Source organism: Falco naumanni, chromosome 1 (assembly GCF_017639655.2).
Source record: "Falco naumanni isolate bFalNau1 chromosome 1, bFalNau1.pat, whole genome shotgun sequence".
In the NCBI taxonomy this organism is placed as follows: Eukaryota; Metazoa; Chordata; class Aves; order Falconiformes; family Falconidae; genus Falco; species Falco naumanni.
Window position 1 is genome coordinate 37,884,914 of NC_054054.1, and position 22,478 is coordinate 37,907,391.

Genomic DNA, 22,478 nt, shown 5'->3' on the forward strand with positions numbered 1-22,478 from the left:
TTCGGCAAGGGCAGCAACAGCCTTTTAAGGAGTAAATGCACCCAGGAGGGAGGTGCACAGGGTTTGATCTCGCTGCCCCAGCCAGCGTCGGCAAGTCCCAAAGGCGCTCAGTGTTCCTGCCACAGCACAGGCTGTGGATGGGACAGTTCCCCAGAGAGCCAGGGACCATGTCTGCAGCTCCACAGGCCACAGTAGCATTTAAAGAATTTGGGCGTTTTGCAAGTGAAGAACAGGGAGGAGAGACACGATAACAATCTAAAATGCGTAGGAGCTGCTGGGGAAGAAAAGCGCAGCTCCGTTCCGGTGCAGGGCCCCCCCGGGTTCCCTGTGGGAGGGAGGTTGGGCATCACAAGAGCGATAGATGAGGAACAGCAACGGCAGCGCAGGGACAGAGCAGCCGGGCGGGCAGGGGTGAGCCTGTCCTGTCAGCAGAGGCATTCAGGAGGTGGATGGGGTGGCCCCAGCGTGGGCAGACAGCAGAGACCTGCAAGGGTACGTGGGCAGCTCAGCTACGTGAGCGCGGTGCCAGAGCACACTGGGATGGCACTGCAACAGATCCACAGCACAGTCCTCCGATGTGGGACGACGGTGAGCACAGTGGTGTGCCGGCAGCCACCCATCTGCTGGGGCACTTCTGCTGCCAGGACATCACGTAGCTGCAGAAGCAGCATCAAGGTGCTGAGAGGAAAACGCAGGGATGAAGAAAAGTCACTCCTCCATCAAGCTCATGGGAAGCATTGGCTGAGGCCAGCTAGACAGCTGCCACAGCAGGCAGGAGACAGATTTTCTCATCCCAGAAAGATGCAGGACATGGGAAGGGAGATGGCTCTGCCTCGTATAACTGTGGTCACATCAACAGGAACAGCAGGGAAAATGAGAGAAAACTTCAGTTAAATACCAGAGCAGCCAAGGGGCTGAGGCAGGAAGGTCACCTCCCGCGGAGGCTGGGGCTCCTTTTCTTGCGAGGAACATAAAGTTGTGCCAACACACAGAGCAAGAGCCCTGAGCTCACCCCTGCAGCAGGAACCAGCTCACACCTCCCACTCCCCTTGCCACAACCAGATGCAGCCCGGGCGACACAAGGGGGCACAAAGCAAGGAGGGGCAGCACATTTGTGGGGCTTTTCACACTCTGGTGTCAGAGCCAACTGTGTTTTTTCCAAATGAACAGCAAATTTTCCCTCCTTGTGTTCTCTGTTTGCTTTCTCAAAAGTAAAACCAAGCAGTTGTAGACAGAAAGATGCTGGTGAAATCAGGTAAAGTGCAGCAAATACCTTTCCAGGGACGTTCCCTTCCAAGTCAGATATGTTTAAGTTACCTTTTTCTAAACAAAACCTGTCATTCGCAAGGGAGCAGTGCAGAGATTAGAGATGTCGTGTGCAGGGAGCATGGCACCCCACCATCAAGGACAGAAAGGACGGGAGGGAGGGACTGGAAACCCTCCCTGGGACTTTGGGTGCATGCCACCAGCATGGTACTCCAGCAGGGACTAGGACCCCAGCCCCACGCAGGCAGCTGCCAGAAGAGCCACCACCCTTCAGCCTCCCTGCTTTGAGGGAGGGGGGTCTACCCACCCCACCCGTACCTTGTACAGAATGAGGTCATGCTCCCCATCACGCAGCGTGGTGCCGTCTGGTCGCATCAGCTTCACGAAGGCCATGGAGAAAATCCGCTCACTTTTGTCTTTGGCTGGGAGACACAAATGTGGGGTGAGGTGAAGCAGGCTCAGAAGGGGCCTGAGGACACCGTGCGCGGGCAGGAACCGGCCAGCGCAGCTGCAGCAATCCGGAGGGGTGCTGCCAGGGAAATTGCTTTTCTTTTCCTGGAGTCCACAGGCTGCACCCACAGGCAGCAAGACCCCCTTGGTCTCCCCGGAGCACTTGGGAAAAGCAGCTGCTGCAGCTGTTTGAGAACCTTGGGAAAGGAGAAGTGGGAGAGGTGGCAGCAACGAGGCAAGACGCAGCCCGGCTGCCAGCCAGCACCTGCTGCCCAGGCACGGAGAGCCACCCCAGTGGGAATGAGAGGGGCTTGGGGCAGGCAGGGCTCAGGGCGGGTAGGATCAGACCGCCAAGCAGCAGCCTGAGCTGCAGGTCCCCACAGTGGCCCTGGGGAAGGTCCCCACAGCTGCAGAACATGCCACACCATGTCTCACCAGGTGTGGTTGTCAGCTCTGCAAAGGCAGCAGCAGCAGCACCTCTGCTCCGGGAGCAGCGTGTCCTCCCAGCCATGCCACAGCCCACAGCCCTGCCGCAGCCAGAATCCATGGGATGGGGAGCGGGTGCTGCGGACAGCCGAGCACGGGCACCCAGGGAGCAGCCGCGTGCAAGAGGCATGGTTTCCCAGAGGTCTGCTGCCTCACCATGGGTGGCAGGGACAGAGCAGAATGGGGTGACAGGTTCCTTCCCCTGCCATGGGATTCCAGGTGTCACAGCCCCACATGGGGCGAGATGAGGGCTGCTCACAGGGCCCTCTTGCTCCTGCAGCCCCTGAGCCACGGACAGCCCGCCTCCACCACAGCCACTGCTGAGGGCATTAGCAGAGGAGGACCTGAAGAAAGGAGACACTTACAGTCACTGGAGGAACGATGCCGGAAGGTGAACCTCAGGTGGGTCTTGTGGACATCTTCAATGGGAACAGCAATCTGAGAGAGAGAACGTGCGCCGGCATGAGGACAGGAGGGCACATGCTGAGCAACCTGGCTGGCCAAGAGCCCTCGGTGCTTGGGCAAACACTGTGCTGAACTGTGGGTTGCTTCAATTCCAACCCATGTGCTCTCCTTTCAATTAGAGGCTGAGTTGGAGACACAGGTGCCTGTGCAGGGCCTGGGGGGTGTGCCCACCTGCCCACCGGAGAGGCAGGAGTAATGCTGGAGCACTGCCCGTGATGCAGCGGACATGGCCTCCCTGATGCTGGTTGCCCCGGGTCTCCACCTGGGGGTCCAGCCATGACCCTGGCAGCATCTCCTATCCTCCCCAAGCTGGGGGCTTTGTGCCCAAAAAGCCAGCCCTGATGGGGAGCCCCCTGCAGCAGCTCAGTCCTGCTGCATGGGATGAATGAGCAGCCCCAGTCCCACCCCAGTCCCTGTGCCCCAGAGCTGGTACAGACCTTGACCGTCTCCATCCACCGCTGATGCCGCTGCTGGTAGTATACCACAGAGCGGTACTCGCTCACTGGCTTGTCCCCTGCGCCGTGGTAAATCACATTCTGTGGAGAGGGCAGCAGCAGGAGAGATGCTTCATGGTTGGATCAAATAAACTTGAAGGGCTGAAAAGTGTTGCATTCCCTGCTAACCCAGGCGAGCCCCCCCCGAGCCGCTTTCCCCTGCCCATGCTGCAGCAGCCCCCACCTGAGCCCCCCAGCATAGGTGCCCCTTTACAACAACCCAGCTGGCACGGGGACATCTTTACAACCTTCCCCAGCCAGGCTCAGAGGGGCCACAAAAGGCTTCCCTGTCACCTCCACCAAGCCTGGTGCAGCCTCCAGGGGAACCAGCAAGGGACACCCAGGCCCTAGGGGCATGGGCACAGGTTGGCTTCCATTGCCCTGTGGGAAGGGCATTATCAGGGCTGGAGGACAAGGTGGGGGCTGTGCCCTGGGACCAGCCCAGCAGGACCTTCAGCAATTCACATCCTGTTCCTCAGGGGCCAGGTGAGAACTGCATTTGAAATGAAAGAGAAATAAGGCAACAGCCAGTCCTGGGGCAGGGGGAACTGGGTCTGAGCCTCCTCACATCCTCCTGGCAACCCCCCAGCTCCCTCCCCCCTCCTACCTCTCCTGGGGATGGCGACCAGGGACACCCCAAGGCCAGGGGCCTCTGGGGATGGCCAGGGGTTCTAGTTGTCCCCAGTGGAGGCCAATTTCCTCTCTATCCCTTCCCACCACTTTCCCAGATCTTCCCAGTTCTAAAGGGAACTTCAGGAGCTCCAGTAGCCAAAGAAGCTACTCCAGCCAGTTCATGCTGGCACCAACACCAGCACCAGGATGCTACGGAGCTGCTGCCTCTACCTGAGGTGATGTGGGAGACAGTCGCTTGCCCCAAGGCCAATCTGGCGCTTGCCATACCTGCACCACGTTGCCCGACTCATCACAGACACACACCGTCACCTCCACATTCTTCTGGGTCTTCTTGTTGCCCTTGTCAAACTCACCCTGCACCAGCGTCAGGTAGATGTCGTTCCTGACATCTCCTGGGGAGGACAGCCCTGTCAGTGAGGCCAGGTCCCCTTTGCAGAAGGGCACCCCGTAACCCCACGCCAGGACCCCCAGAAACCATCCAAGGGATGGTCCACCCGCCACGCTGCTTGCCTGGCATGATGACCTCTGGATAGCCTAGCTTGCGTGCCACCACCGTGCTGCGGTCCACAAGGTGGGGATGGTCCTTCCGCACCTGGCTCAAGTCTCCCCACAGCATCTTCAGGGACACCCAGAACCCTGCCAGGACAGAGCATGGGATGTCAGTCCCACAGCCCGCGCCGGCTCAGCCTGAGCTGTGGTGTGCCAGGCAAGGCGGCCAGCCACGCATGCCTCCTGTGGAAGCAGCTGCCCCTTCCCGGGCTCAGCCCTGGCTGCATTTGGGTGGGCAGTCGCTGCCGGAGACCCCATACAGCTCTGATCCCAATTACTGAGACAATTCACACGCCAAGCCCTGGATGCACCCAGGGTCAAACTTGCACCTCTGTGGCCACTGCAGTTTTTCAACAGGTGACAGCATGCAAGAGCTCGGGGGAGGCAGCAGGAGGGGGCCCATGGCCAACCAGCAACTGGAGTGAGCGGCCCAACCCCGCAAGGAGCAGCATGGGGCGGCTGCCCCAGCATGGGGGGCCAGGGGGCAGTGCAGGTCCCCAAGCACAGGCAGCAGCCACAGAGAAATGCAGGATGGATCAGGGAGGGGTCTTGCCCTGTCCCCCACCATGTACTGTGGCACAGAGTGGGTACACAGGGCACAAGGAACATGGGGGCTCTACCTTGTCCCTTGTGGTTGATGTCCTTCCCCTCCACCGCTTTCCTGATCATGTTGTGAAGAAAATCGTTGTCAGCAGCCACCCTGCAAACACCAGAGCAGGGTGATTCAGAGGAGCTCCCCACTGGGCATGCATGGGGAACCCGTGTGGCTGCTCCCCACAGCCAGGCACCAGCCACCAGCAAACTGAACAGCCCACGTCCCACTGCAGCTCTCAAACCTGCTGGCCACCAGCCCACTGGGAGGGAAGAGCAGGACAGCATCCACAGCGGACCTGGGACCCAAGTACACATGTGCCCCGAGAGCAGAGCTCTGGCGGGGCTTCAGCATCTCTCAGTGTGTTGCTGCCCATAGAAATACCCCTTTTTTAACCTCGATGAGTTCCTGGACCTGGTGACATCATGACCCAAGGATCCACAGTCCCTTTGCAAAGCCTTATTTAACAAAAAATCTTTTGTCTTTGATCCTGGCATGTCTTATCCCCTTGTAACCACTGCCCCACCGCTCGCTGCCTCCGGGCCCCATGGGACTCACAGGTGCACGGGGATGAAATGCTGCTTGTCCTCATCACTCTCGCTCTTCCCCTTGGTGATGTCCGTGATGTCCATCACTGCAGTGGCATAGATGGAGCAGAGTGGGGCAGTTACCACAGGCACCAGCAGCCCCAGCACCAGGGACCTCTGTGCCAAATCCTCCCAGGACCACCACCCAGGACAGTTATGCCCTGTCCTGTAGCCGCCGCTTCACCTGTGCCCCCAGCACTGACCCTGCTGTGCCCTGGCCTGGGTTCCACAGGCAGGTCCTCATGCCCCACTGACACCCACCCCCAGCCACCCCAGGGCAGAGGTGGCTGCTCAGGGCTCGCACCACACACCCAGCACCCAAACAGTATGCAGAGATGGTACTGCCACCAACCAGACAGTCACCAGATGTGGCCTCAGAGCTTCAGGGCAGATTGGGGCCAAAATAAGGCATATCCAGAATCTCTCCATCACCCACAGACAGGGCCCCTCCCTGGGGACACACAGCTCAGAGCACAACTAGCTGCTGATAGGTTCATCATTCACCTGGTGATATCTCTGTGGCTGAGCTCTTAGCTAAGAGTGCTCCTGGGGGCACCTCCAGCAGCGTTGGGCTGGGGGTCCCCTGTGCCACGCAGCGAGGAGGGGTGGCTGGGCACCCTGAGTCCCTCTCCTCTGCTGGGGCAGGTGCACTGCCTCCCCACAGGCCCTGTGGCCGCAGCCCCAGGATGGATGGCAGGGCCAGCCCACGGAGGATGACATGAGGGTGACCAGGGGAAGTGCTTGGCTCTGGCCGTCACAGGAGCAGGGAGCCAAGGCTCTCCTGGCTGCTGGAGCGGCTGTGCCAGATCCCTCCCCACACCCCAGCACCAGGCACCTGCGGGGAAGTGCCTGTGCCACCATGGAGGGGTTGTGGGTCAGGATGGGGAGGGGGAGATAGGACTCAGGGGGATGGGACAGTGTGTGGCTGTGCAGAGGAAAGTGAGGGTTGGGGTCTGCGTGCAGGGACAGGGGCCACTGGGCTGCAATGTGGGAGCAGCCCTGGGGTGTCACCACCCTGAACCAGTGAGCCCCATGGAGCCTGGTGGCTGGGAGGTGGGTGCTAGGGGTGCTGTCATGGGCAGCACCAGGGGTCTCCTCCCTGCACCCACAGCAGACTCTGCTCTCACCTGAGATGCCAAAAGGCCGCCGGAGGCCCGTGCTGAGCTTGCGGCTGTAGGTCTCCCGGAGGTCCATGCGTCCCACCCGGATGATCTGGCACACCAGGAAAAGCCTCTCCCGCTTCAGGTCTTTGCTGCCCAGGTCCTGGGGAACAGAGTGGCTGCATGAGCCTCACACTGGCAGCTCTGTGTGGGGATGTGCCTCTGCTGGCACCATGTGACCATGGGGTGTCCAGGGCTGGAGGACATACCAGCAGGTGCAGAGCCACCATGGGTCCCTATACCCAGTGCCCCAGCTCTGCCTTCAGGGGCCAGGGAGCCCCCTGTCGCTGTGCCCCACAGAGACGCTCAGCTGGTGGGCATGCAGCCCCCCATCCCAGAGAGCTTGGGATTTCTGTGCACCCCAGGCAGCCCCAAACCCAAGGGATGGGGACAACACCAGAGCTGGTGGAGACTGATGGCCCCATGGGGCACCCATGGGCCAGGCAGCGTGGGTAAGTGGGAGATGCAGCCCTGGGAGGGAGCAGGTCTGACACGGTGTAGGGTTTGGTGGCTTGGCCCCACGCCCCACCTCTGGGCACCCTGTGGGAGCCAGCTCCCGGGGGTGCTGCCCTTGTGCAAGAACCTTCCTGCAGCACGGGGCAGGGCCATGCTGCAGCACACAGGGACATGTGGCTGACACCAGCAACGGGCAGGGGTCAGAGGTGGGTGAGAGCCAGGGGAGCTGGAAGTGCTGATGCTGCTCATTAGCATTGATTTTCCTGGCTCATCTGCATATCAGCCCATGGCTCCGCTCGGGCCATCCTGAGGGTCAGCTCAGCTCTGCTGGTGCAGCGGGAAAAATGCTGGGTCAGCAGATGCTGTCTGTGCCTCCTCCCGCTCGCGGCAGAGGACCGCCAAGGCTGGCTGCAGGTGAGGGATGGAGCAGAGATGGGGCACGGGCACCCCAACAGCCCCAGCAACCTCGCACCTGGGAGGGGAGGCTGCAAGGGGCAGCCCCCAGGCAGGTGCCTACATTCCGGTGCCAGGACTGGTCTGCACAGGAGCCATGGGGCTGGTCAGGCTGGGGGGCACAGGAGCAACGAGCAGCCAGGATGCAGCTGCTTGCAGGGGGACGTGGGCTGCAGCGGGGTCTCATCTCAGGGGCCTGGTGCATGGTGCTGGATGCATCTGAAATGCTGCAGGGGGCAGGGGCACCGCTGCAGGTAGCAGGAGGGGAGGAGGTGCAGGCAGCTCTGCGGAAGAGGGAGGCAGCAGCAGCAGTGCTGCTTGCAAGGGGTCTGCACTCACCGTGAAGATGGCCTTGAGGTTGTTGAGCAGCTCAATGTCCTGGGGGACCCCTGTGCTGGCCCAGCGGATCACGTAGTTCTCGCTGCGAGGGGAAGGTGATGGGGTGAGGAGCCCACGGCAGGGGCCAGGCACCAGGACATCAGAGCTGGAGCTCAGTGTGTCCCTGCGTGGGGGGGGTCCCCCAGGTAGAGCAGCCCACAAGCAAACACGATGTGGACTGAAGCACTTTGGCCACAGGCAGGGCGCTGCTTGGGCCCCATGTCACATGCCTGGCCCCTGCCAGCTCCCACCATCCCACCAGCAGCGGGACCCCTTGTCCCACCAGCGGCGGCACACTCGGCTGGCCCAGCCCCAGCTGCCCCAGCAGCAGGGAGGCTGCCAGCCCAACCCTGCCCACAGCAACGCTGGTCGGGCATGTCAGCACACCTAGTCCCTCACATGGGGGCACGTTGCCCCGGCAGTACCCGGGGTCTGGCATGGGCTGAGCCAGCATCTGGCCACCACGGGCAGATGGGCACAGCACAGCATGCTGCAGCACACTGCAACGGGCCACAGTGTGCCAGGCACACACCACCCCAGGCGGGATGAGCCAGGCAGGACACACTGCCAACAAACCCTCCTGCCCCAGAGGAGAAAGCGCTGCAGGAAGGGACATGCCTCTCTCCCCACTGTGAGCTGTGCTGGCTCGTGCTGAGCTGGGTGGGCGGCCAGGCTGGGCAGGACAGGGGTGGGCAATAGAGGTACAAAGGGGCAGGGGCTTCCCACAGAAGGGGGATAGGACCAGGGGATACTGTAGGGAGCAGGGGGCAGGCATCCAGCTGAGCCGGTGGCAGAGGTCTGGCAGTGGGGCTGGTCCTGCACCACTGGGGCCCCACCTGATCATGCGCTGCTCACTGGGGTCGTATAGTGCCATGAAGAGCTGTGCCTCCTCGCCGATGTTGCAGACAAAGTTGCGCACGCAGAGGTAGAGGCTGTGGGAGGGCGAAGCTGCCAGGCGGGCGCTGCAGCCCAGCGCGCTCTGCTGCGGGCTCTGTGGGGCACGAGGCTGCTCAGCCCCACGGCACGGCTGTGGCACAGCACAGCCCAGCCACAAGTGGGGCAGCAGGCTCTTGGCACGGAGGGGTCAGCATGCCAGGGCCAGCACTGGCTCTCACCATCTCCTCCTGAATGCGCTGTGTGATGGTCTGGGCAGCCTTCTTGTGCGCCTGGAAGAGGCTGATGATGCTGGTCCTGTCAGGGTCCAGGATGTTTTCATCCTCATCCCGCACCACCAGGTCCAGAGCAAGGATCCTGTGGTGTGGAAGCCAGGACAGGGTGAGGCGATACCTGGCACTTGGCTGGGCCAGGGCCACACGGGTCTGTGCACACCACTGAGACCCGCCTGCCCTGGCACAGGGTCTGAGGGCACAGGCACAGTGTGGGGGAAGGACAGTCCACGATGGGTCCCAGCCAGCAGCAGAGCCCTGGCAAGGGGGCAAGAGCCAGGCAGCACCAGGGACGCTCTCCCACCCCAGCCACGGCCCCTTGGCGATAGCCCTCGGCCAGGTAGCTTGCACAGCCCCCAGCACCTTCACTGTCCCCAACCACTATGGGAGAACCAGCCAGCCAGGACAGTGGGGACACAGGGTGCCCCAGGAACACGCAGCCAGCATGATGGGGACACAGAGACAGACAGACAGGTTGGCAGGGACACTGCAGCAGAAGGGCCAGGTGTCACTTGGTACCACACAGCCTGTGCCTGGGGCAGGGGCCTGGACCGCCCCACGCTCCGTCCCCACTCTCACTTGTTGCCATAGTCGATCTTGCCGGTCACCTCCTTCTTGAGCTGCAGGAGCTCATCCTTGGGCAGTGTCCCCGACAGCAGCTGTGAGCGCCGCTCCATCAGCTCATACATCATCTGCTTCACCTGCTGGTACCGCTCCATCTGCCCTGCCTGCGGGCAGCAGCGTGAGGTCACAGTGTGCCCCTGCCAGCCCCGGCCCCCCCAGCACCCCGGCCCTCACCACATAGAGCTGCTTCCAGATGGTGGCCCACTCCCGCAGCGTGGTGGTAATCTCCTGCACCATGGGCATCTCGGTGGGGATCACACTCTCCTCCGCCCTGGGGAGAGGCACAGGGAGCCCTGGAGCCCTGTGGCACCGCACTGGCCCCCAAGCTGCACAGGTAAATGCAGCCCACCCACCCGTGCCCATACCCACATCCAGTACCTACCCCCTGCGCTCCACCACGGCACCCTTCAGGTGGATAAGCGAGGCTGGGAAGATGCCCTGGGAGAGCCAGAGCCGTCAGCACCCACAGACCAGGCTGGGTGGGAGACAGCCCCTCTGGGGGACCATGGCTGGGGGCTCCCCACCCCAGGACCGAGGGTCCTGCAGTGGGTCCCAGCCTGGCAATGCCGCAGGGTGCCTGGCACATCCCCCCAGCAGGGACAGGGCAAGCTGCCAGCTGTGCCAGCACCCCCACCATGCCCTGGCCCCCCAGCAGCCCCCCACCTACCTGGACCGCCCTGTTGCTGAGCGAGTACCCACGGTACCAGCCTGCAAGGGGAGGGAAGGGGACACTGTTAGCCACGCCTGGGGACCCAGCAGCCCATAGCAGGGCTGTGTGCCTGCCAGCACAGCCAAGAGAAGGAGCACAAAGGTCCTGTGTTATGGTGCAGCCAGCTACCCAGAACAGCCTCTCATGGGCAGGGGATGGCATGGGGCCTGCTTGGGGCTGCTGGACCCCCTTACCCTCAGAGGCCTGCAGGATGTGCACCGTCTCCCCAATCTGCAGTGGGAGGTGATGCTCGCTGGTGCGCGGGAAGTTCCACACAGCTGCAGGGAGAGGGACCAGGAGCCGTGAGTAGGGGTCCCTCACCCAGACCCCCCTCACCAGCATAGCCCACCCTCCCCAGGCCCTGGGCACCTGTGCCCTACAGCCAGCCCCCCCTCAAGAGGCAGAGCCACCTTGCTCAGCCTTGAGAGGTGGTGCAGACTCCCAACCCCATGCAAATGGTGTAAGACCCCCAGGCAGGCACGGTGTGAGGCAGGGGAGCGCTGGCTGAAGCAGAGCAGGGGTGGGGAGGGGACCCTGGAACCTGAGAGCCACAGCACAGCCCACACGGGCACAGCAGGAGCCATCAGCCCCCCTCTTCCAGCACACAGGGGTCCCCTGGCTGGTGTTCTCCCCGTCACACTGCCCGCCACCCAGCCCCAGATGCCCGGCCCCGCCAGGCGGGCCCTAGCGAGTGCTGAGCCCGGTGGTCCTGCTCCCACTGCAGGCAGTGCAGGGGGAGCAAGGGCCAGCCGAGCCCTCGCCTGGAGCAGCAGCACTGCAGCCCGTGGCTAGCAGCTCAGGGGCACGCAGGGCAGCCCCAGCGGGCGGTGGGAGCTGGTGGCGGGGGCAGCAGGGTGTGGGGGCACTGGGGGGACTGGTGGCAGCAGGAGCACAGGAGCTCTCTGTCAGCCAGGCGCTTCCTGCTGTGGCGTGAGCTGCACCGGCCGGGCCGCGGTTAGTCCTGCCGCTATTTCTGGTCCTGGGGACAGTGACGGCTCTGTCCGGTGTAGGCAGCCCTGGCTCGGCCACAGGACCATCCGCACTCTGCACCGGCGGAGAGCCCCCAGCAGACGTGCCTGCACCCACTACCAGCCCCGGCCAGGGCCAGCTCAAGCTGCAACACCCCCAGACCTCCATGGCTCACTGGGACCCCCGTGCTGGTCTCTGCACACCCTGCAGCACCGGGAGCCCCAAGGCCCCGTGGGACTTGTCCTGCCGCCCTGCTCTCCACGCAAGGACCTTGACCCAGCTTGGACTAGCACCTGGCCCTGGTCCGGGCTCGCTCCCCTCCAGCCCCTTGCCACCTCCCAGCACCAGCCAGGCCAGGCTTCCTTGCAGGGCTGCTAACACCCATCGGGCACAAGCAGGAACCGAGACAAGGGCCTGCTCCAGGTGTTGCTTGGGACCCTGCGGGGCTCAGCCTTGGCTCCGGGCGCTGCCAGCAGTGCAAGGGAAAGGCATAGGAAACAGCCTTGGCCAGAAACGGGAAGTGGTTGCAGGGCTTCAAGGGCCAGCGTGGGGAGTGTGTGCTCGCACCAGTGCTGGGGCTGGCACCGGGAGCCTGAGCTGGGTGGCAGTGCAGGGTACGGGGGCTGCCCAGGGCTTCGCCATCACCAGCACAGGGGCTGGCAGCAAAGCCCTGGCCAGGACCAGGGGAAAATTAAGGGGTGGTTCTGGGCTCCCCAGGCACCTCCCTGAGAGCAGGTCACACACAACACAACACATAACAACCCACCATTAACAAGCTAATCACCCCTTGGGTAGAGGCTTCTGCATTCCGACAGCCAGGCTGATCGAGACCCATAGCTCAGAGGGGAGGGCCAGCTCCTGCACCAAGCCTCCATCCCCAGCCCCACAACTCCCCATCCCCACCCAGCATCAGCCACGCTCAGCCTCTGGGCACATAGGTCTCGCTGACACCTGCCCTGCACAGCCCCACGTCACCAGCCCTGCAGCCCCTCACTGACCCTCCGTTCAGCCCTGCACTCATCAGCCCACCCAGCACCAGCATTGTGGAGACGGGGTCCCCACCTCACACCGCTGCCAGCCCCACCAGCGCTGCTCACCCTGCACCATGGCCCAGCCGCCATCACCCACCCCTCCACAGCCCGCTGCTGCAGGGCCACCATGGCCAGTGGGCTCCAGCAGCATCACCTCAGCCACAAGCACCCCATCCCACCAGCCCTCACCCCTCTGGGGAGCGCAGCAGGGCCGGGCACCCACTCCGCCCTGAAGCCTGAACTCACCCACGCCATACTTCTCCTCCTTGGTGGGCAGCCATGGGGCCATGGCTGGCTGTGCTGCAGGAACCGGGGCCCTGTGCGGGGTGGCTGCTGGTTCCTCCTGCCGCGCTCCCCAGGTCACGTGCACCTCACTGGCTTGTGCAAACCTCTGCTTCCTCAACACAGCTGGGTGCTGTGAAGACCCACCCGACTGCCCTGCTGTGTACCGTGGCAGGGGTGGCAGGGATGGAGCCCCCAGGACCCCACCACGCACCCACCCAGGGGCTCAGGCGGGTCACCAGCCCTGCCTGCAGGGTGCAATGGGGCTGCTGGCCCCGGGTGATGCTGCAGCATGGTGAGCCCCTCTGGCTGAGCACCACTGCCAGAGCGCAGCAGCCTGTGGGACACTGGGCTGGAGTCCGGAGCAATGGAGCAAGCACAGCCTCAGCCACCCCAAGGTCCAGGGAGCCACAGCGAGCTGCGAACTTGGGCCAGCTGTGCCGCTCCAGACAACACCGCTGAGACGAGGCCTCTGCCTCCCCAGCCAGGGCTGGCCCATCCCCGTCCCTCGGCGCACAAGGCTCTGTGGCACGAAAGCCAGCGTGGTGCAGGGATGCAGCCGGGGCTCTGTGGGCTGGCGGCCAGCCCTCCGCTCCCTGCCGCACCAGGACAGCGAGTGAAGCAACGGTTCGGCATCAACCACTTCCTTCCTCCCTCCTGCTGCAAACCCCAGTTGCCCAGCGCCTGCGGGTTCGCCAGGACTGGATACTCAGCCTCCGGCCCTGCTCAGCCCTGGGCCAGCACTGGCCAGGCCCTCTCCCCCTGCACGGCCACACCTGCTGCTGGCCTGCCACAGCCAGGCTGCTGCCCTTGCCATTAAAAACATTTCTCCATCAGCCCCTTCCAGGCAGTGCCAGGCTCCTTCCCGGCCCGTCCATGCCTCTCTGCCAGCCCAAGCCTGCTCCAGGGTCACCCCTGGGTGCAGCTCCCCCATCCCGCAGGTCACCCCTGGCGCCTGGCCCAAAGCCCACTCCAGGCAGCCCTCATGGACCCTTCAGCCTGAGGAAGAGATGATGAAGGGGACGGGGAGCCCCAGAGAAAAGGGAGCACAGACAGGTTTAGGTGAGCTGCTGGAACTGGGTGTGCAGGGGAATCCAGGAGGAAGAAGGTGGCCAAGGGGGTTTAAGGGACCCTAAGCACAGGAAGGTGAAGGGGACAATGCAGCATCCTCCCCTCTGCCTGGGGGTCTGCTCCGGGCAGCGGCACAGCCGGGACCCTGGCTGGAGTGGCAATACCAGCCGAGCACCTCAGGGCGGATGGGGCCGAGTCGAAGAGCTGCCTCGGCACAGCAGGATCCCGGGATGGCGGGTCTCTCCCGGAGCTTCGCCTTCCGCCGGCAGCTGGGGGTCCTGCACCCGCTTGCGCGGGCGGTCTCCGACGCCGAAACCCCGGGGTGGGCAGGGAGCACACGGCCCCTGCCCTGCTCTGCCCCGCGGCCCGGTCCCGCGGCCCCGGCAACTCCGTGCCGCGGGGGATGCGCCAGCTAGACCGGGTCCGTCTGCCGGTCTGGCAGCTCCACCTGCCGGTCCCCACCGGCCGCACGCCGGGACCCGCCGCGGGCAACAGGCGCCCACTTCGGGAGTAGGGTCCCGGCCTCGTCATGCCCGGCACCGGCACGGGATGCCGGCGGGCTGGGGCTGCAGCCGCGCTCCACGTGGGGCCCCGCAGTCGGGATCCTTGGCAAGGGCACCGGGCCGCGGCTGAGGAGCGGGCCGGCCGGCGGGCTGGGCAGCGCGGGGTTCGCCGCTGGGAGGCGGCCAGGCCCGGGCTGCCGAGCACGGTCCCGCCCGGGACACGAAGCGCGGCCGGAGCCGGGAGCGCTGCCGGGGCGGGTCCCGCTTTACCGAGGCCAGGACCCGGAGTCCGGGCAGCTGCTCTGGGCGGACGCGGTAGGCCGGAGCCCCGCGATCAGGCGGACAGAAGGCCCGGCAGCCCCAACCGCCGCGAGCCCCGCCGGCCGCTGCGATGGCCCCGCTGGCAGGGAAACGCGCGCGGCCTGCCGCGGGGCGGCGGGCGGGGAACGCCCCTCAGCGCTGATTGGCGGCCGCGGGCGGGGCCACGTGACGGCGCCGCGGTCACCTGACCTGTCCCGAGGCAGGGCCCAGGGGCGGCGGCGCGCGCAGGTGAGCGGCGGCCGGGCCGGAACGGAACCGGAACCGGAACCGGAACCGGAACCGGAGCCGGAGCCGGAGCCGCGGCTTGGGGGGCTGAGTCAGGGGGGAACACGGTCCGGTGGGGTCTAGTCTGATCTCGGCGCTCAAGCGCCCGGTTCACCCTGTACCGGTGCCCCCCTGGCCCGGTGTGGCCCGTCCGTCTGCTGGGACCGGCCCTGGGCTGCCCGCCCGCCCCTAAGGTGTCTGTCCTGCGCCCCGGCCCGGTCCCCCGCGCACAGCCCAGTCTGGTCCCCCGTGGCCTGGGCTGATACCCCTGCCCGTGTCCCCCGGTGCCCCACACCCCAATCCCGTCCCCTGCCCCTCTCTGCCTGCACGCTCCTGCCTGTCCCCGTCCTCTGCGCCCCTCAGGGCCCCTGCCCCAGCAGGACGGGGCGGTGGGCTGCCCCAGGCCCCCTCCAGGCACGCTGTTGTGGGTGGGTGGGTGCGGGGCTCCCCGGGTCCCGCTCCACCTCCTGCCTGCCCCTGCAGCACCAGCACCCCCGCCATGGCCGGCTGCGGGGCTCCTGGCTCCCTGCCCCGGCAGAGCGGCCCTGGCTCTGCGCTGGAGGAGGAGGAGGAGGGTGAGGATGACCCAGCCCTGGGCTGCGACAGCGACCTGGAGGTGAACCCGTACGACGGGCTGCCCTTCTCCTCCCGCTACTATGAGCTACTGCGGCAGCGGCGAGAGCTGCCCGTCTGGACCACCAAGTACAGCTTCATGGAGCACCTGGAAGGCAACAGTGGCATCATCCTGGTGTCCGGCCCCCCTGGCACCGGCAAGAGCACCCAGGTGAGTGGGGGAGCCACATCAGAGCAGCCAGGAGTGACTGGTCCCTCTGGGACGCTGCGTGGAAGCCTGGCACAGGGCTGTGGTACTGGCTGCTCTGCCAACGGCCTCTTCCCGTGCCCACCGGACTCCCAGCTGAGCTGTCGGTAGCGCTGGGTCCTGCCCCGAGGCCACTGCCTTCCCTGCTGGGCCTGTGTGTGGATCCCACTCCTGTGTGAGCGAGCCGCAGCCCCCGTGGCACGGCAGCCGCCAGGTCCTCACCCATGCCAGAGCAGTATGGGCAGGCCCTGCACACTCCCCTCCTGCCGGATGCCTGTACGGCATTACCACGCATTCGTTGTGGGCTGGCAGGCCCTGCGGGGAGGTGAGACCCGGGGGAAGCCATGGGGCTGTGGGCAGAAGGCATGGAGATAGGGCTGTGGCCAGGCAGCAGCTCCCTGACCCCACAGCAACGTCCGAGCTTGTGGTGGGGACGGAGGGGAAAACAGGCCCTGAAGGGCTTTGGCTTCGCCACGGTGCCTGGGAGCATGCCACCACCGTGAGCCCAACACGAGGCAGGGCTACCGCAGAGCTGAGCGGTCGTGTGCCAGGATGTGCCAGGGCAGGCGCCAGGGCCCCGGGCAAAGCCTCAGCGTGAGCCGGCAAGTGCTGCCACCGCCAGCCAGGAGCAGCTGCCACAGTGGCACAGGGTGTTGGGCAGGCATGGGGACAGGGAAACAGCCTCTCCCTGGAGCCAGGCCTGGGCACACGGGGCAGCAGTGGGTGTGGGCGGACAGGCTGCATGGCGGCGGGTCCAGGGTGTCAGAATCCCACCTGCACACCCCAGCGAGCTGGCTTCATCTGACAGCTCCTGGCACAGCACCTGGAGACATGTCAGGCAGACTTTGACCTGGGAGGGATCACCTGGAAGCTGTGGGGGTAGCCACGGCCTCCGTGGGGCCAGACTCAGGCTGGCTCACCACACACCCCTAGGGTGCCAGATTTGGGGAAGAAAGCCCCTGTGCAGGCCCTGGCCTGGTTTGGCCCCAGGGCTAGGCTGGTTTTGGGTGCTGTCACTCTGTTGTTGCCACCCAAAGTGTGAAGAGCTGACGCCCAAGCCAGGTCCCTTCGCCGCTGAAACAGCCAAGGGCTGTCTGCGCCCTGTGCTGACGCCCTGTCCGGTCTTTGCAGACAGCAAGGTGGCAGAAGGGAGGTGCAGAGCCATGCACGGGGACACGGCTGAGCACGGCCAGTCTGTGGGGCAGCTGTGGGGCCAGGTAGAGGAATAGAGCAGGCTGTGCGCCCACCCGACTGTGAGCTGGGCTCTCTGGGGGCAGCCCCTGGGCAAGACTGTGCCCATCCGTGACCCCAGATGCTGGGGAGACAGAGGGGCACAGGCACCCACTCGTGGGGGGCACATGGCATGGGAGGAGGTGCGTGCGGTGTGTTGGGAGCAGATTTCTGGTACCCAGTGCCCAAGGGACATCTGCACAGCACCAGGACTGTCCCACACCGCCTGGCTGGGTGTTTGAGCAGTGGGTGCTCCCTGACACTTCCTTCCCCGCCTCTCACCGTGGGGTTTCCTGGGGTTGCATGTGATCCCTCTGGCCCCACGCAAAGACGCTCAAGCCCCTTCCCCAGACTTGCAGCTGCTGTGAGGTCTGGGTCTCGCCGGCCTAGCCAGTGACCACTGCTCTGTGCTGAACCTGACCAGGGACCTGCCCAGCCTTCCCTGGAGAAGAGCTAGGGGCCGGTTAGGATAGAGCAGGATGGCTCCGGTCGGAAGGGCTGCAGCCATCACCTAGTCCAACTGCCTCACCACTCCAGGGCTGACCAAAAGTTAAAACATATTGTTAATGATATTGTCCAAATGCCTCTTAAGCCCTGGCAAGCATGACCTGGTGGCAGTGCTCTGTCTGAGCTGGCAGGTCGGTGCAGCACTTATTGGCCGCCCCCCAGCCCTGTTTTTCCTGGGGAGGTGGAAGCAGAGAGGGCTATTGTCCTGTGTCCTTATGCAAGAGCCAGGACAGTGGTGTCCTGTAATGAGGTAGAAAGCTGCCAACACGGGGTGGTGAGGCTGTGGGGTTCCTGTCACAGGTTGCTGGGGCTCAGGTGTGACAGTAACAGGGAGGAAAGGTCCTGCCTGGGCTGTCAAGTGCATCTGTATGGCCTATAACCGGACCTCTGGGTGCTGCTGTGGGGTGAGTCCCTTTGCCTTTCTCGAGGGGCACAACAGGCACTGCTCTGTGATGGGGAGGGGAATGTCACGGTGCTCCTGGGCAGGGCCACACTGTCCCCAGGCCCTGACCAGCGTCCTGGCCCTGCAGATCCCGCAGTGGTGCGCGGAGTACGCCCTGTCCCTGCAGTTCGTCCATGGCCTGGTGGCCTGCACCCAGCCCCACAGCCTGGCTGCCCTCAGCCTCTCCCTGCGCGTGGCGGATGAGATGGATCTGAACCTGGGCCATGAGGTTGGCTACTGCGTCCCCCACGAGGACTGCTGCACCACAGAGACCATCCTCAGGTATGGGGCCAGGGGGGCCCTGCAGGCTGCCTGTGCTGGGAGCACCGGTTGCACCACACTTTAATCCTGCTGAGCTCCCCAGCTGCAGCTTAATCTCTTAATCCAGCCTGGCCTTGTTGGGGGAGCGACAAAGTGGGCTGATGGCTGCCTGGGCCCTCCCAGGGCTGCAGTGGGGTCTCCCACCATTGGGGAGGGGTGTGCTCCCCCAGAGCTGGGGGGGGGTGTGTGCCTGCACTGCCGGGGGTCCCCGTGGCCACCCCACTCTGATGGGGCTGGGTTGTGGCAGGTACTGCTCAGATGAGATGCTGCTGCGGGAGATGACGTCGGACCCACTGCTGCGGCAGTACGGGGTGGTGGTGCTGGACGAGGCACAGGAGCGGACAGTGCCCACCGACGTGCTGCTGGGGCTGCTGAAGGACGTGCTACGCCAGCGCCCTGCACTGAAGGTGGTGGTGGTGACCTCACCGGCCATGGAGGAGCGGCTCCGCGCCTTCTGCGGGGACCCCCCAGTGGTGCGGGTGCCAGGGCCTGAGCCCCCTCCCCAGCTGCTCTACAGGGACCCACCGGCCCGCGGTCGCGTCACGGCTGCCTGCCAGGCGGTGCTGGACATCCACCGGCGGCAGGAGCCTGGCCACATCCTGCTCTTCCTGGCCAGCGAGCAGGTGGGCTGCGAGCGCCCCACGGCTTGGCTCCTGGGGGGTTCACCGCGGGGTGGGCTGAAGGTTTGGAGGATCCCTCTCAGCTGTGGCGGGGACTGGGGCTTCTCTGTGGAGGGGCCGTGGGCACTGTGCAGGGCCTAGGGTCTTTCCCCCCAGGGCAGCAGCTGCAGGGTACGGCACAGTCCCAGGGACACGGGGCCGCTGCGGGCATCAGTAGGCGTCACTCACGTCCCCTTGTCCTGCACAGGAGATCACAGACTGCTGCACAGCCATCCAGACCGAGGCCGTGGCACTGAACCCAGGGCTGGGCCCACTGCTGGTCCTGCCCCTGCACCCCGGCGTGGGCCGCGCGGCACAGAAGGTGTACGAGGCACTGGAGGAGAGCGGCCGAGAGAGGCGGGTGATTGTCACCCACTGGCTCGCGGACTCTTCCTTCTCTCTGGGGACCGTGCGCTTTGTCATCGACTCAGGGCTGGAGCTGCGCAACGTGAGTGTGCCGGCGGTGCTGGGACAGAGCCGAGCAGTGGCGAGTGGAGAGCCTGGCTCTGCCCTGGTACACAGCCGGTGGCAGGGGCTGAAGCCAGCCTGGGAAGGGAGCAGCAGCCACCTGCATCCCCACCCACGTCCCCTGCTCGGCCCAGACCCTGCCATGATGCCCCCGGCGGGGGGATGCTGTGCAAGGCATGGCGTCTTGCCCCAGGGAGGCGGCAGTGGTGGCACGGAGAGGGTTGGGGCTCATCTGGGGGGGTCCCTTCTCATGGCCTCACCCGCAGGTCTACAACCCCCGCATACGGGCAGAGTCCCAGGTGCTGCGGCCCATCAGCAAGAGCCAGGCAGAGTCACGTATGCAGCGAGCCGCTGGCAGCCCCCCAGGTGAGACCCCCTGCGTGGGCATCCCCCAAGTGTGCCTCCGGCAGGAGAGGGCTGTCGTCCCACTCCGCTGGGGCCCTAGGCAGCCCACACTTCCCCCCCCACCTGTGCTCACTGCCCTGTCCCTGGGCTCCCTCCATCCCACCATCTGGCTCACAGCCCCTTTCCCATAGGCACCTGCCTGCGCCTCTACTCAGAGGCCTTCTACGAGCAGCGCCTGCCCCCCAGCCCCGCACCCCACGTCAGTGAGACCAGCCTCAGCCGCCTCGTGCTGCTGCTGAAGCGCCTGGACATCGCCGACATGGGCCAATGTGACTTCCTTGACCGGCCAGGTAGTGCCCACAGGGTGCGGAGGGGTTGGGCACGGCATGGTGGGGCTGGGGCAGGAGGGTTCGATAGGGGCGGCTGTGCAGGAGGAGCTGGAGGCTGTGCCACAGCAGTGGCCATCGCTGTAGCCCTGGTTGGCTCTGGAGAGGGGCTGGAGGGTCCCGCAGGTGCAGGAGGAGGATGGGCAGGGCTGCCTGGTCCAGGCAGCCGGCTGACGTCCTGCCCCACAGCCCCTGAGTCACTGATGCAAGCGCTGGAGGACCTGGACTACCTGGCTGCCCTGGATGATGATGGGAACCTGTCAGAGGTGGGGATCATCATGTCAGAGTTCCCCCTGGACCCGCAGCTGTCCAAGGCACTCATTGCCTCCTGCGAGTTCGACTGTGTGGAGGAGATGGTCAGCCTGGCCGCCATGCTCTCAGGTACCATGCCGAGGGGCTGGGAGCCCACTGGTGGCACAGGGCACAGCACAGCCCCCAGGGAGCCAGCACTGGCAGGGGTGGTGCTGGGGGACACATGGTGACCTTCCCTCTGCACCGTCCCCAGTCTCCCCCTGTTTTGTGCCCCCTTCCACGCACCTGGAGGAGGCCGTGACCATGCGCCGACGGGCCCTGCTCCACCCGAAGGGAGATCACTTCACCCTCATCAACATCTTCAACGCATTCCAGCAGCGTGAGTGCTGGGCCAGGGCTCAACTGCCGGTGGGCTGCACGCCCCGCGGGTGTCCCACAGCTCCCTCACGTGTCCCCTGCCCCTTTTGGGAGCAAGCACTGCAGCCGCGTTCGTGACCCCATCCGGGTGCCCAGCCTGGCTGCTGGAGGGTCCCAGCCGCAGCCTGGGGGCTGTGCTCTGCACTGTCCCTGTCCCCACTGTGTTGAGGGGACGCAGCCTGTGGGAGCCACGGTGCTTGGTTTCGTGGCTCATGAGCCCCTAGCTCAGCCGGGCCGTCCAGGGGGGGTCTTTGCTCATCCCTGTGGTGCTGACCCTGCTCTCCCTGCAGACAATGCGGATGAGGGCTGGTGCCGCAAGCACGCAGTGAGTGGGGAGGTCCTGCGGCTAGCAGGCATCGTGCGGGCAGAGCTGCTGGAGGTGATGCAGCGCATTGAGCTGCCTGTCTCGCCCCCCGCCTTCGGCACCGACACCAACACGCTCAACATCCAGAGAGCGCTCATCTCTGGCTACTTTCTCAAGGTGCGCCAGGGGGCTGCAAGGGGCTGAGCTGCAAGGCAGGGGTCGTGACAGCCAGCCCCGCTCCCCTGCTGCTCCTCTCTCCAGGTGGCCCGGGACATCGACGGCTCTGGCAACTATGTGATGCTGACACACAAGCACGTGGCCCACCTGCCCCCCGCCTGCTGCTACCTGCTGCGGCAGCCCCCCCAGCGCCTGCCACCCTGGGTCCTCTACCACGAGTTCACCATCTCGCAGGACAACTGTCTCCGTGTGGTCTCGGAGATCCAGCCCCAAATGTGAGGACCTCAGGGATGGGGAGGAATGGGGTGTCCCCAGGCTGTGTCTGTGTGTGGCTCCAGCTCTGGCCCGGGAGCGCAGCAGAGCCCTGGGTGCGATGGCCAGCCTAGGCCCCCCTCTCCTGTGGGCAGGTGGGGGACTGTCCCTGTGCCAGGGAGCGAGGAGGCTGCTCCACGGAGGCCCCCCCGCCTTTGACACCCCTGTTCCCCACAGGCTGGTGGAGCTGGCACCCCAGTACTACCTGAGCAACCTGCCACCCAGCGAGAGCCGCGATCTGCTGATGGAGCTGCGGGAGAAGGTGGTGGCTGCAGAGGATGTGCCAGCAGTGCCGGAGCCACTGGGAGAGGCAGCGGGCGGGGAGGATGAGGAGAGGGAAGTGTGTGTCCTGCAATGAGCTGCAGCCACTGGAGCCCCCGTTTTGGGGCTGCCTGGGCTTGGCTGAGTGCCAGGGATGGGGGACCCCCAGGGAGGCCATGCTGCTGTGGGTGCCGACCCCATCTCCAGGGAGGCGCAGGCACAGCCTGCCGCTACCACGGGTCTGCGCCATGGTCGTGGTGCCAGCAGCCATGGGCCCCGGCATTTCCCCTGGGGACAGAGCCTGGCTCGGGGGACCACTAGCTCCGGGCCTGGGGAGTCATGCCCACCAGGCCCTCCCCAGCTGGGCTCCTGCATCCCGTGTTTCCTGGGGGGGAAGGGTGCCACCACAGGGCTGGGGCCCCTGGCCCTGCCTGCCCTGCTCCCCCTGCACCCAGGGGAGCAGGGGCTGAGGGGCCGCTTGCCGGTCTCTCCTGTATAAAGTTTTGTGACCTTTGCTCCTAGCCCCTGCCTCCATGATTGCAGCCAAGGAGTGCTCGCGCCGTGGAGGGGTCCGGCAAGGCTGGGCTCTGTCATACCATGGGGTCCTGCCTGCAGTGTGGGGGGCCCCTGCACCCCGCTGCATCACAGCTCTGTGCCCACCCTGAGCT

General features: G+C 65.2%; 2 protein-coding genes across 4 annotated transcripts in view; one reads left to right on the forward strand and one right to left on the reverse strand.

Moving 5' to 3' along the window:
* Positions 1-12,903, reverse strand: part of LOC121086147 (dedicator of cytokinesis protein 2-like) — a 77,185-nt gene extending 64,282 nt beyond the window's left edge. For all 3 annotated transcript variants that reach the window (XM_040589455.1, XM_040589447.1, XM_040589465.1), the window contains exons 1-17: positions 12,715-12,903; positions 10,663-10,746; positions 10,427-10,467; positions 10,142-10,197; positions 9,934-10,030; positions 9,715-9,863; positions 9,085-9,220; positions 8,806-8,960; positions 7,931-8,012; positions 6,650-6,785; positions 5,494-5,569; positions 4,964-5,043; positions 4,305-4,430; positions 4,062-4,186; positions 3,105-3,203; positions 2,568-2,640; positions 1,585-1,688 (exon numbers count right to left, since the gene is read on the reverse strand). In XM_040589455.1, the coding sequence (XP_040445389.1) occupies positions 1,585-1,688; positions 2,568-2,640; positions 3,105-3,203; positions 4,062-4,186; positions 4,305-4,430; positions 4,964-5,043; positions 5,494-5,569; positions 6,650-6,785; positions 7,931-8,012; positions 8,806-8,960; positions 9,085-9,220; positions 9,715-9,863; positions 9,934-10,030; positions 10,142-10,197; positions 10,427-10,467; positions 10,663-10,746; positions 12,715-12,757 (1,662 nt within the window). In that variant the 5' untranslated portion in view covers positions 12,758-12,903. The remainder of the gene's footprint in view (positions 1-1,584; positions 1,689-2,567; positions 2,641-3,104; positions 3,204-4,061; positions 4,187-4,304; positions 4,431-4,963; positions 5,044-5,493; positions 5,570-6,649; positions 6,786-7,930; positions 8,013-8,805; positions 8,961-9,084; positions 9,221-9,714; positions 9,864-9,933; positions 10,031-10,141; positions 10,198-10,426; positions 10,468-10,662; positions 10,747-12,714) is intronic.
* Positions 12,904-14,906: 2,003 nt separating this feature from the next.
* Positions 14,907-22,324, forward strand: DQX1 (DEAQ-box RNA dependent ATPase 1). The gene is made up of 11 exons (XM_040589560.1): positions 14,907-15,693; positions 17,997-18,190; positions 18,477-18,852; positions 19,097-19,336; positions 19,623-19,722; positions 19,893-20,051; positions 20,277-20,468; positions 20,593-20,718; positions 21,047-21,237; positions 21,322-21,512; positions 21,727-22,324. The coding sequence occupies exons 1-11, from the start codon at positions 15,409-15,411 to the stop codon at positions 21,905-21,907; spliced, it is 2,235 nt and encodes a 744-aa protein (XP_040445494.1). The 5' UTR covers positions 14,907-15,408; the 3' UTR covers positions 21,908-22,324.
* The last annotated feature ends 154 nt before the right edge of the window (positions 22,325-22,478 follow it).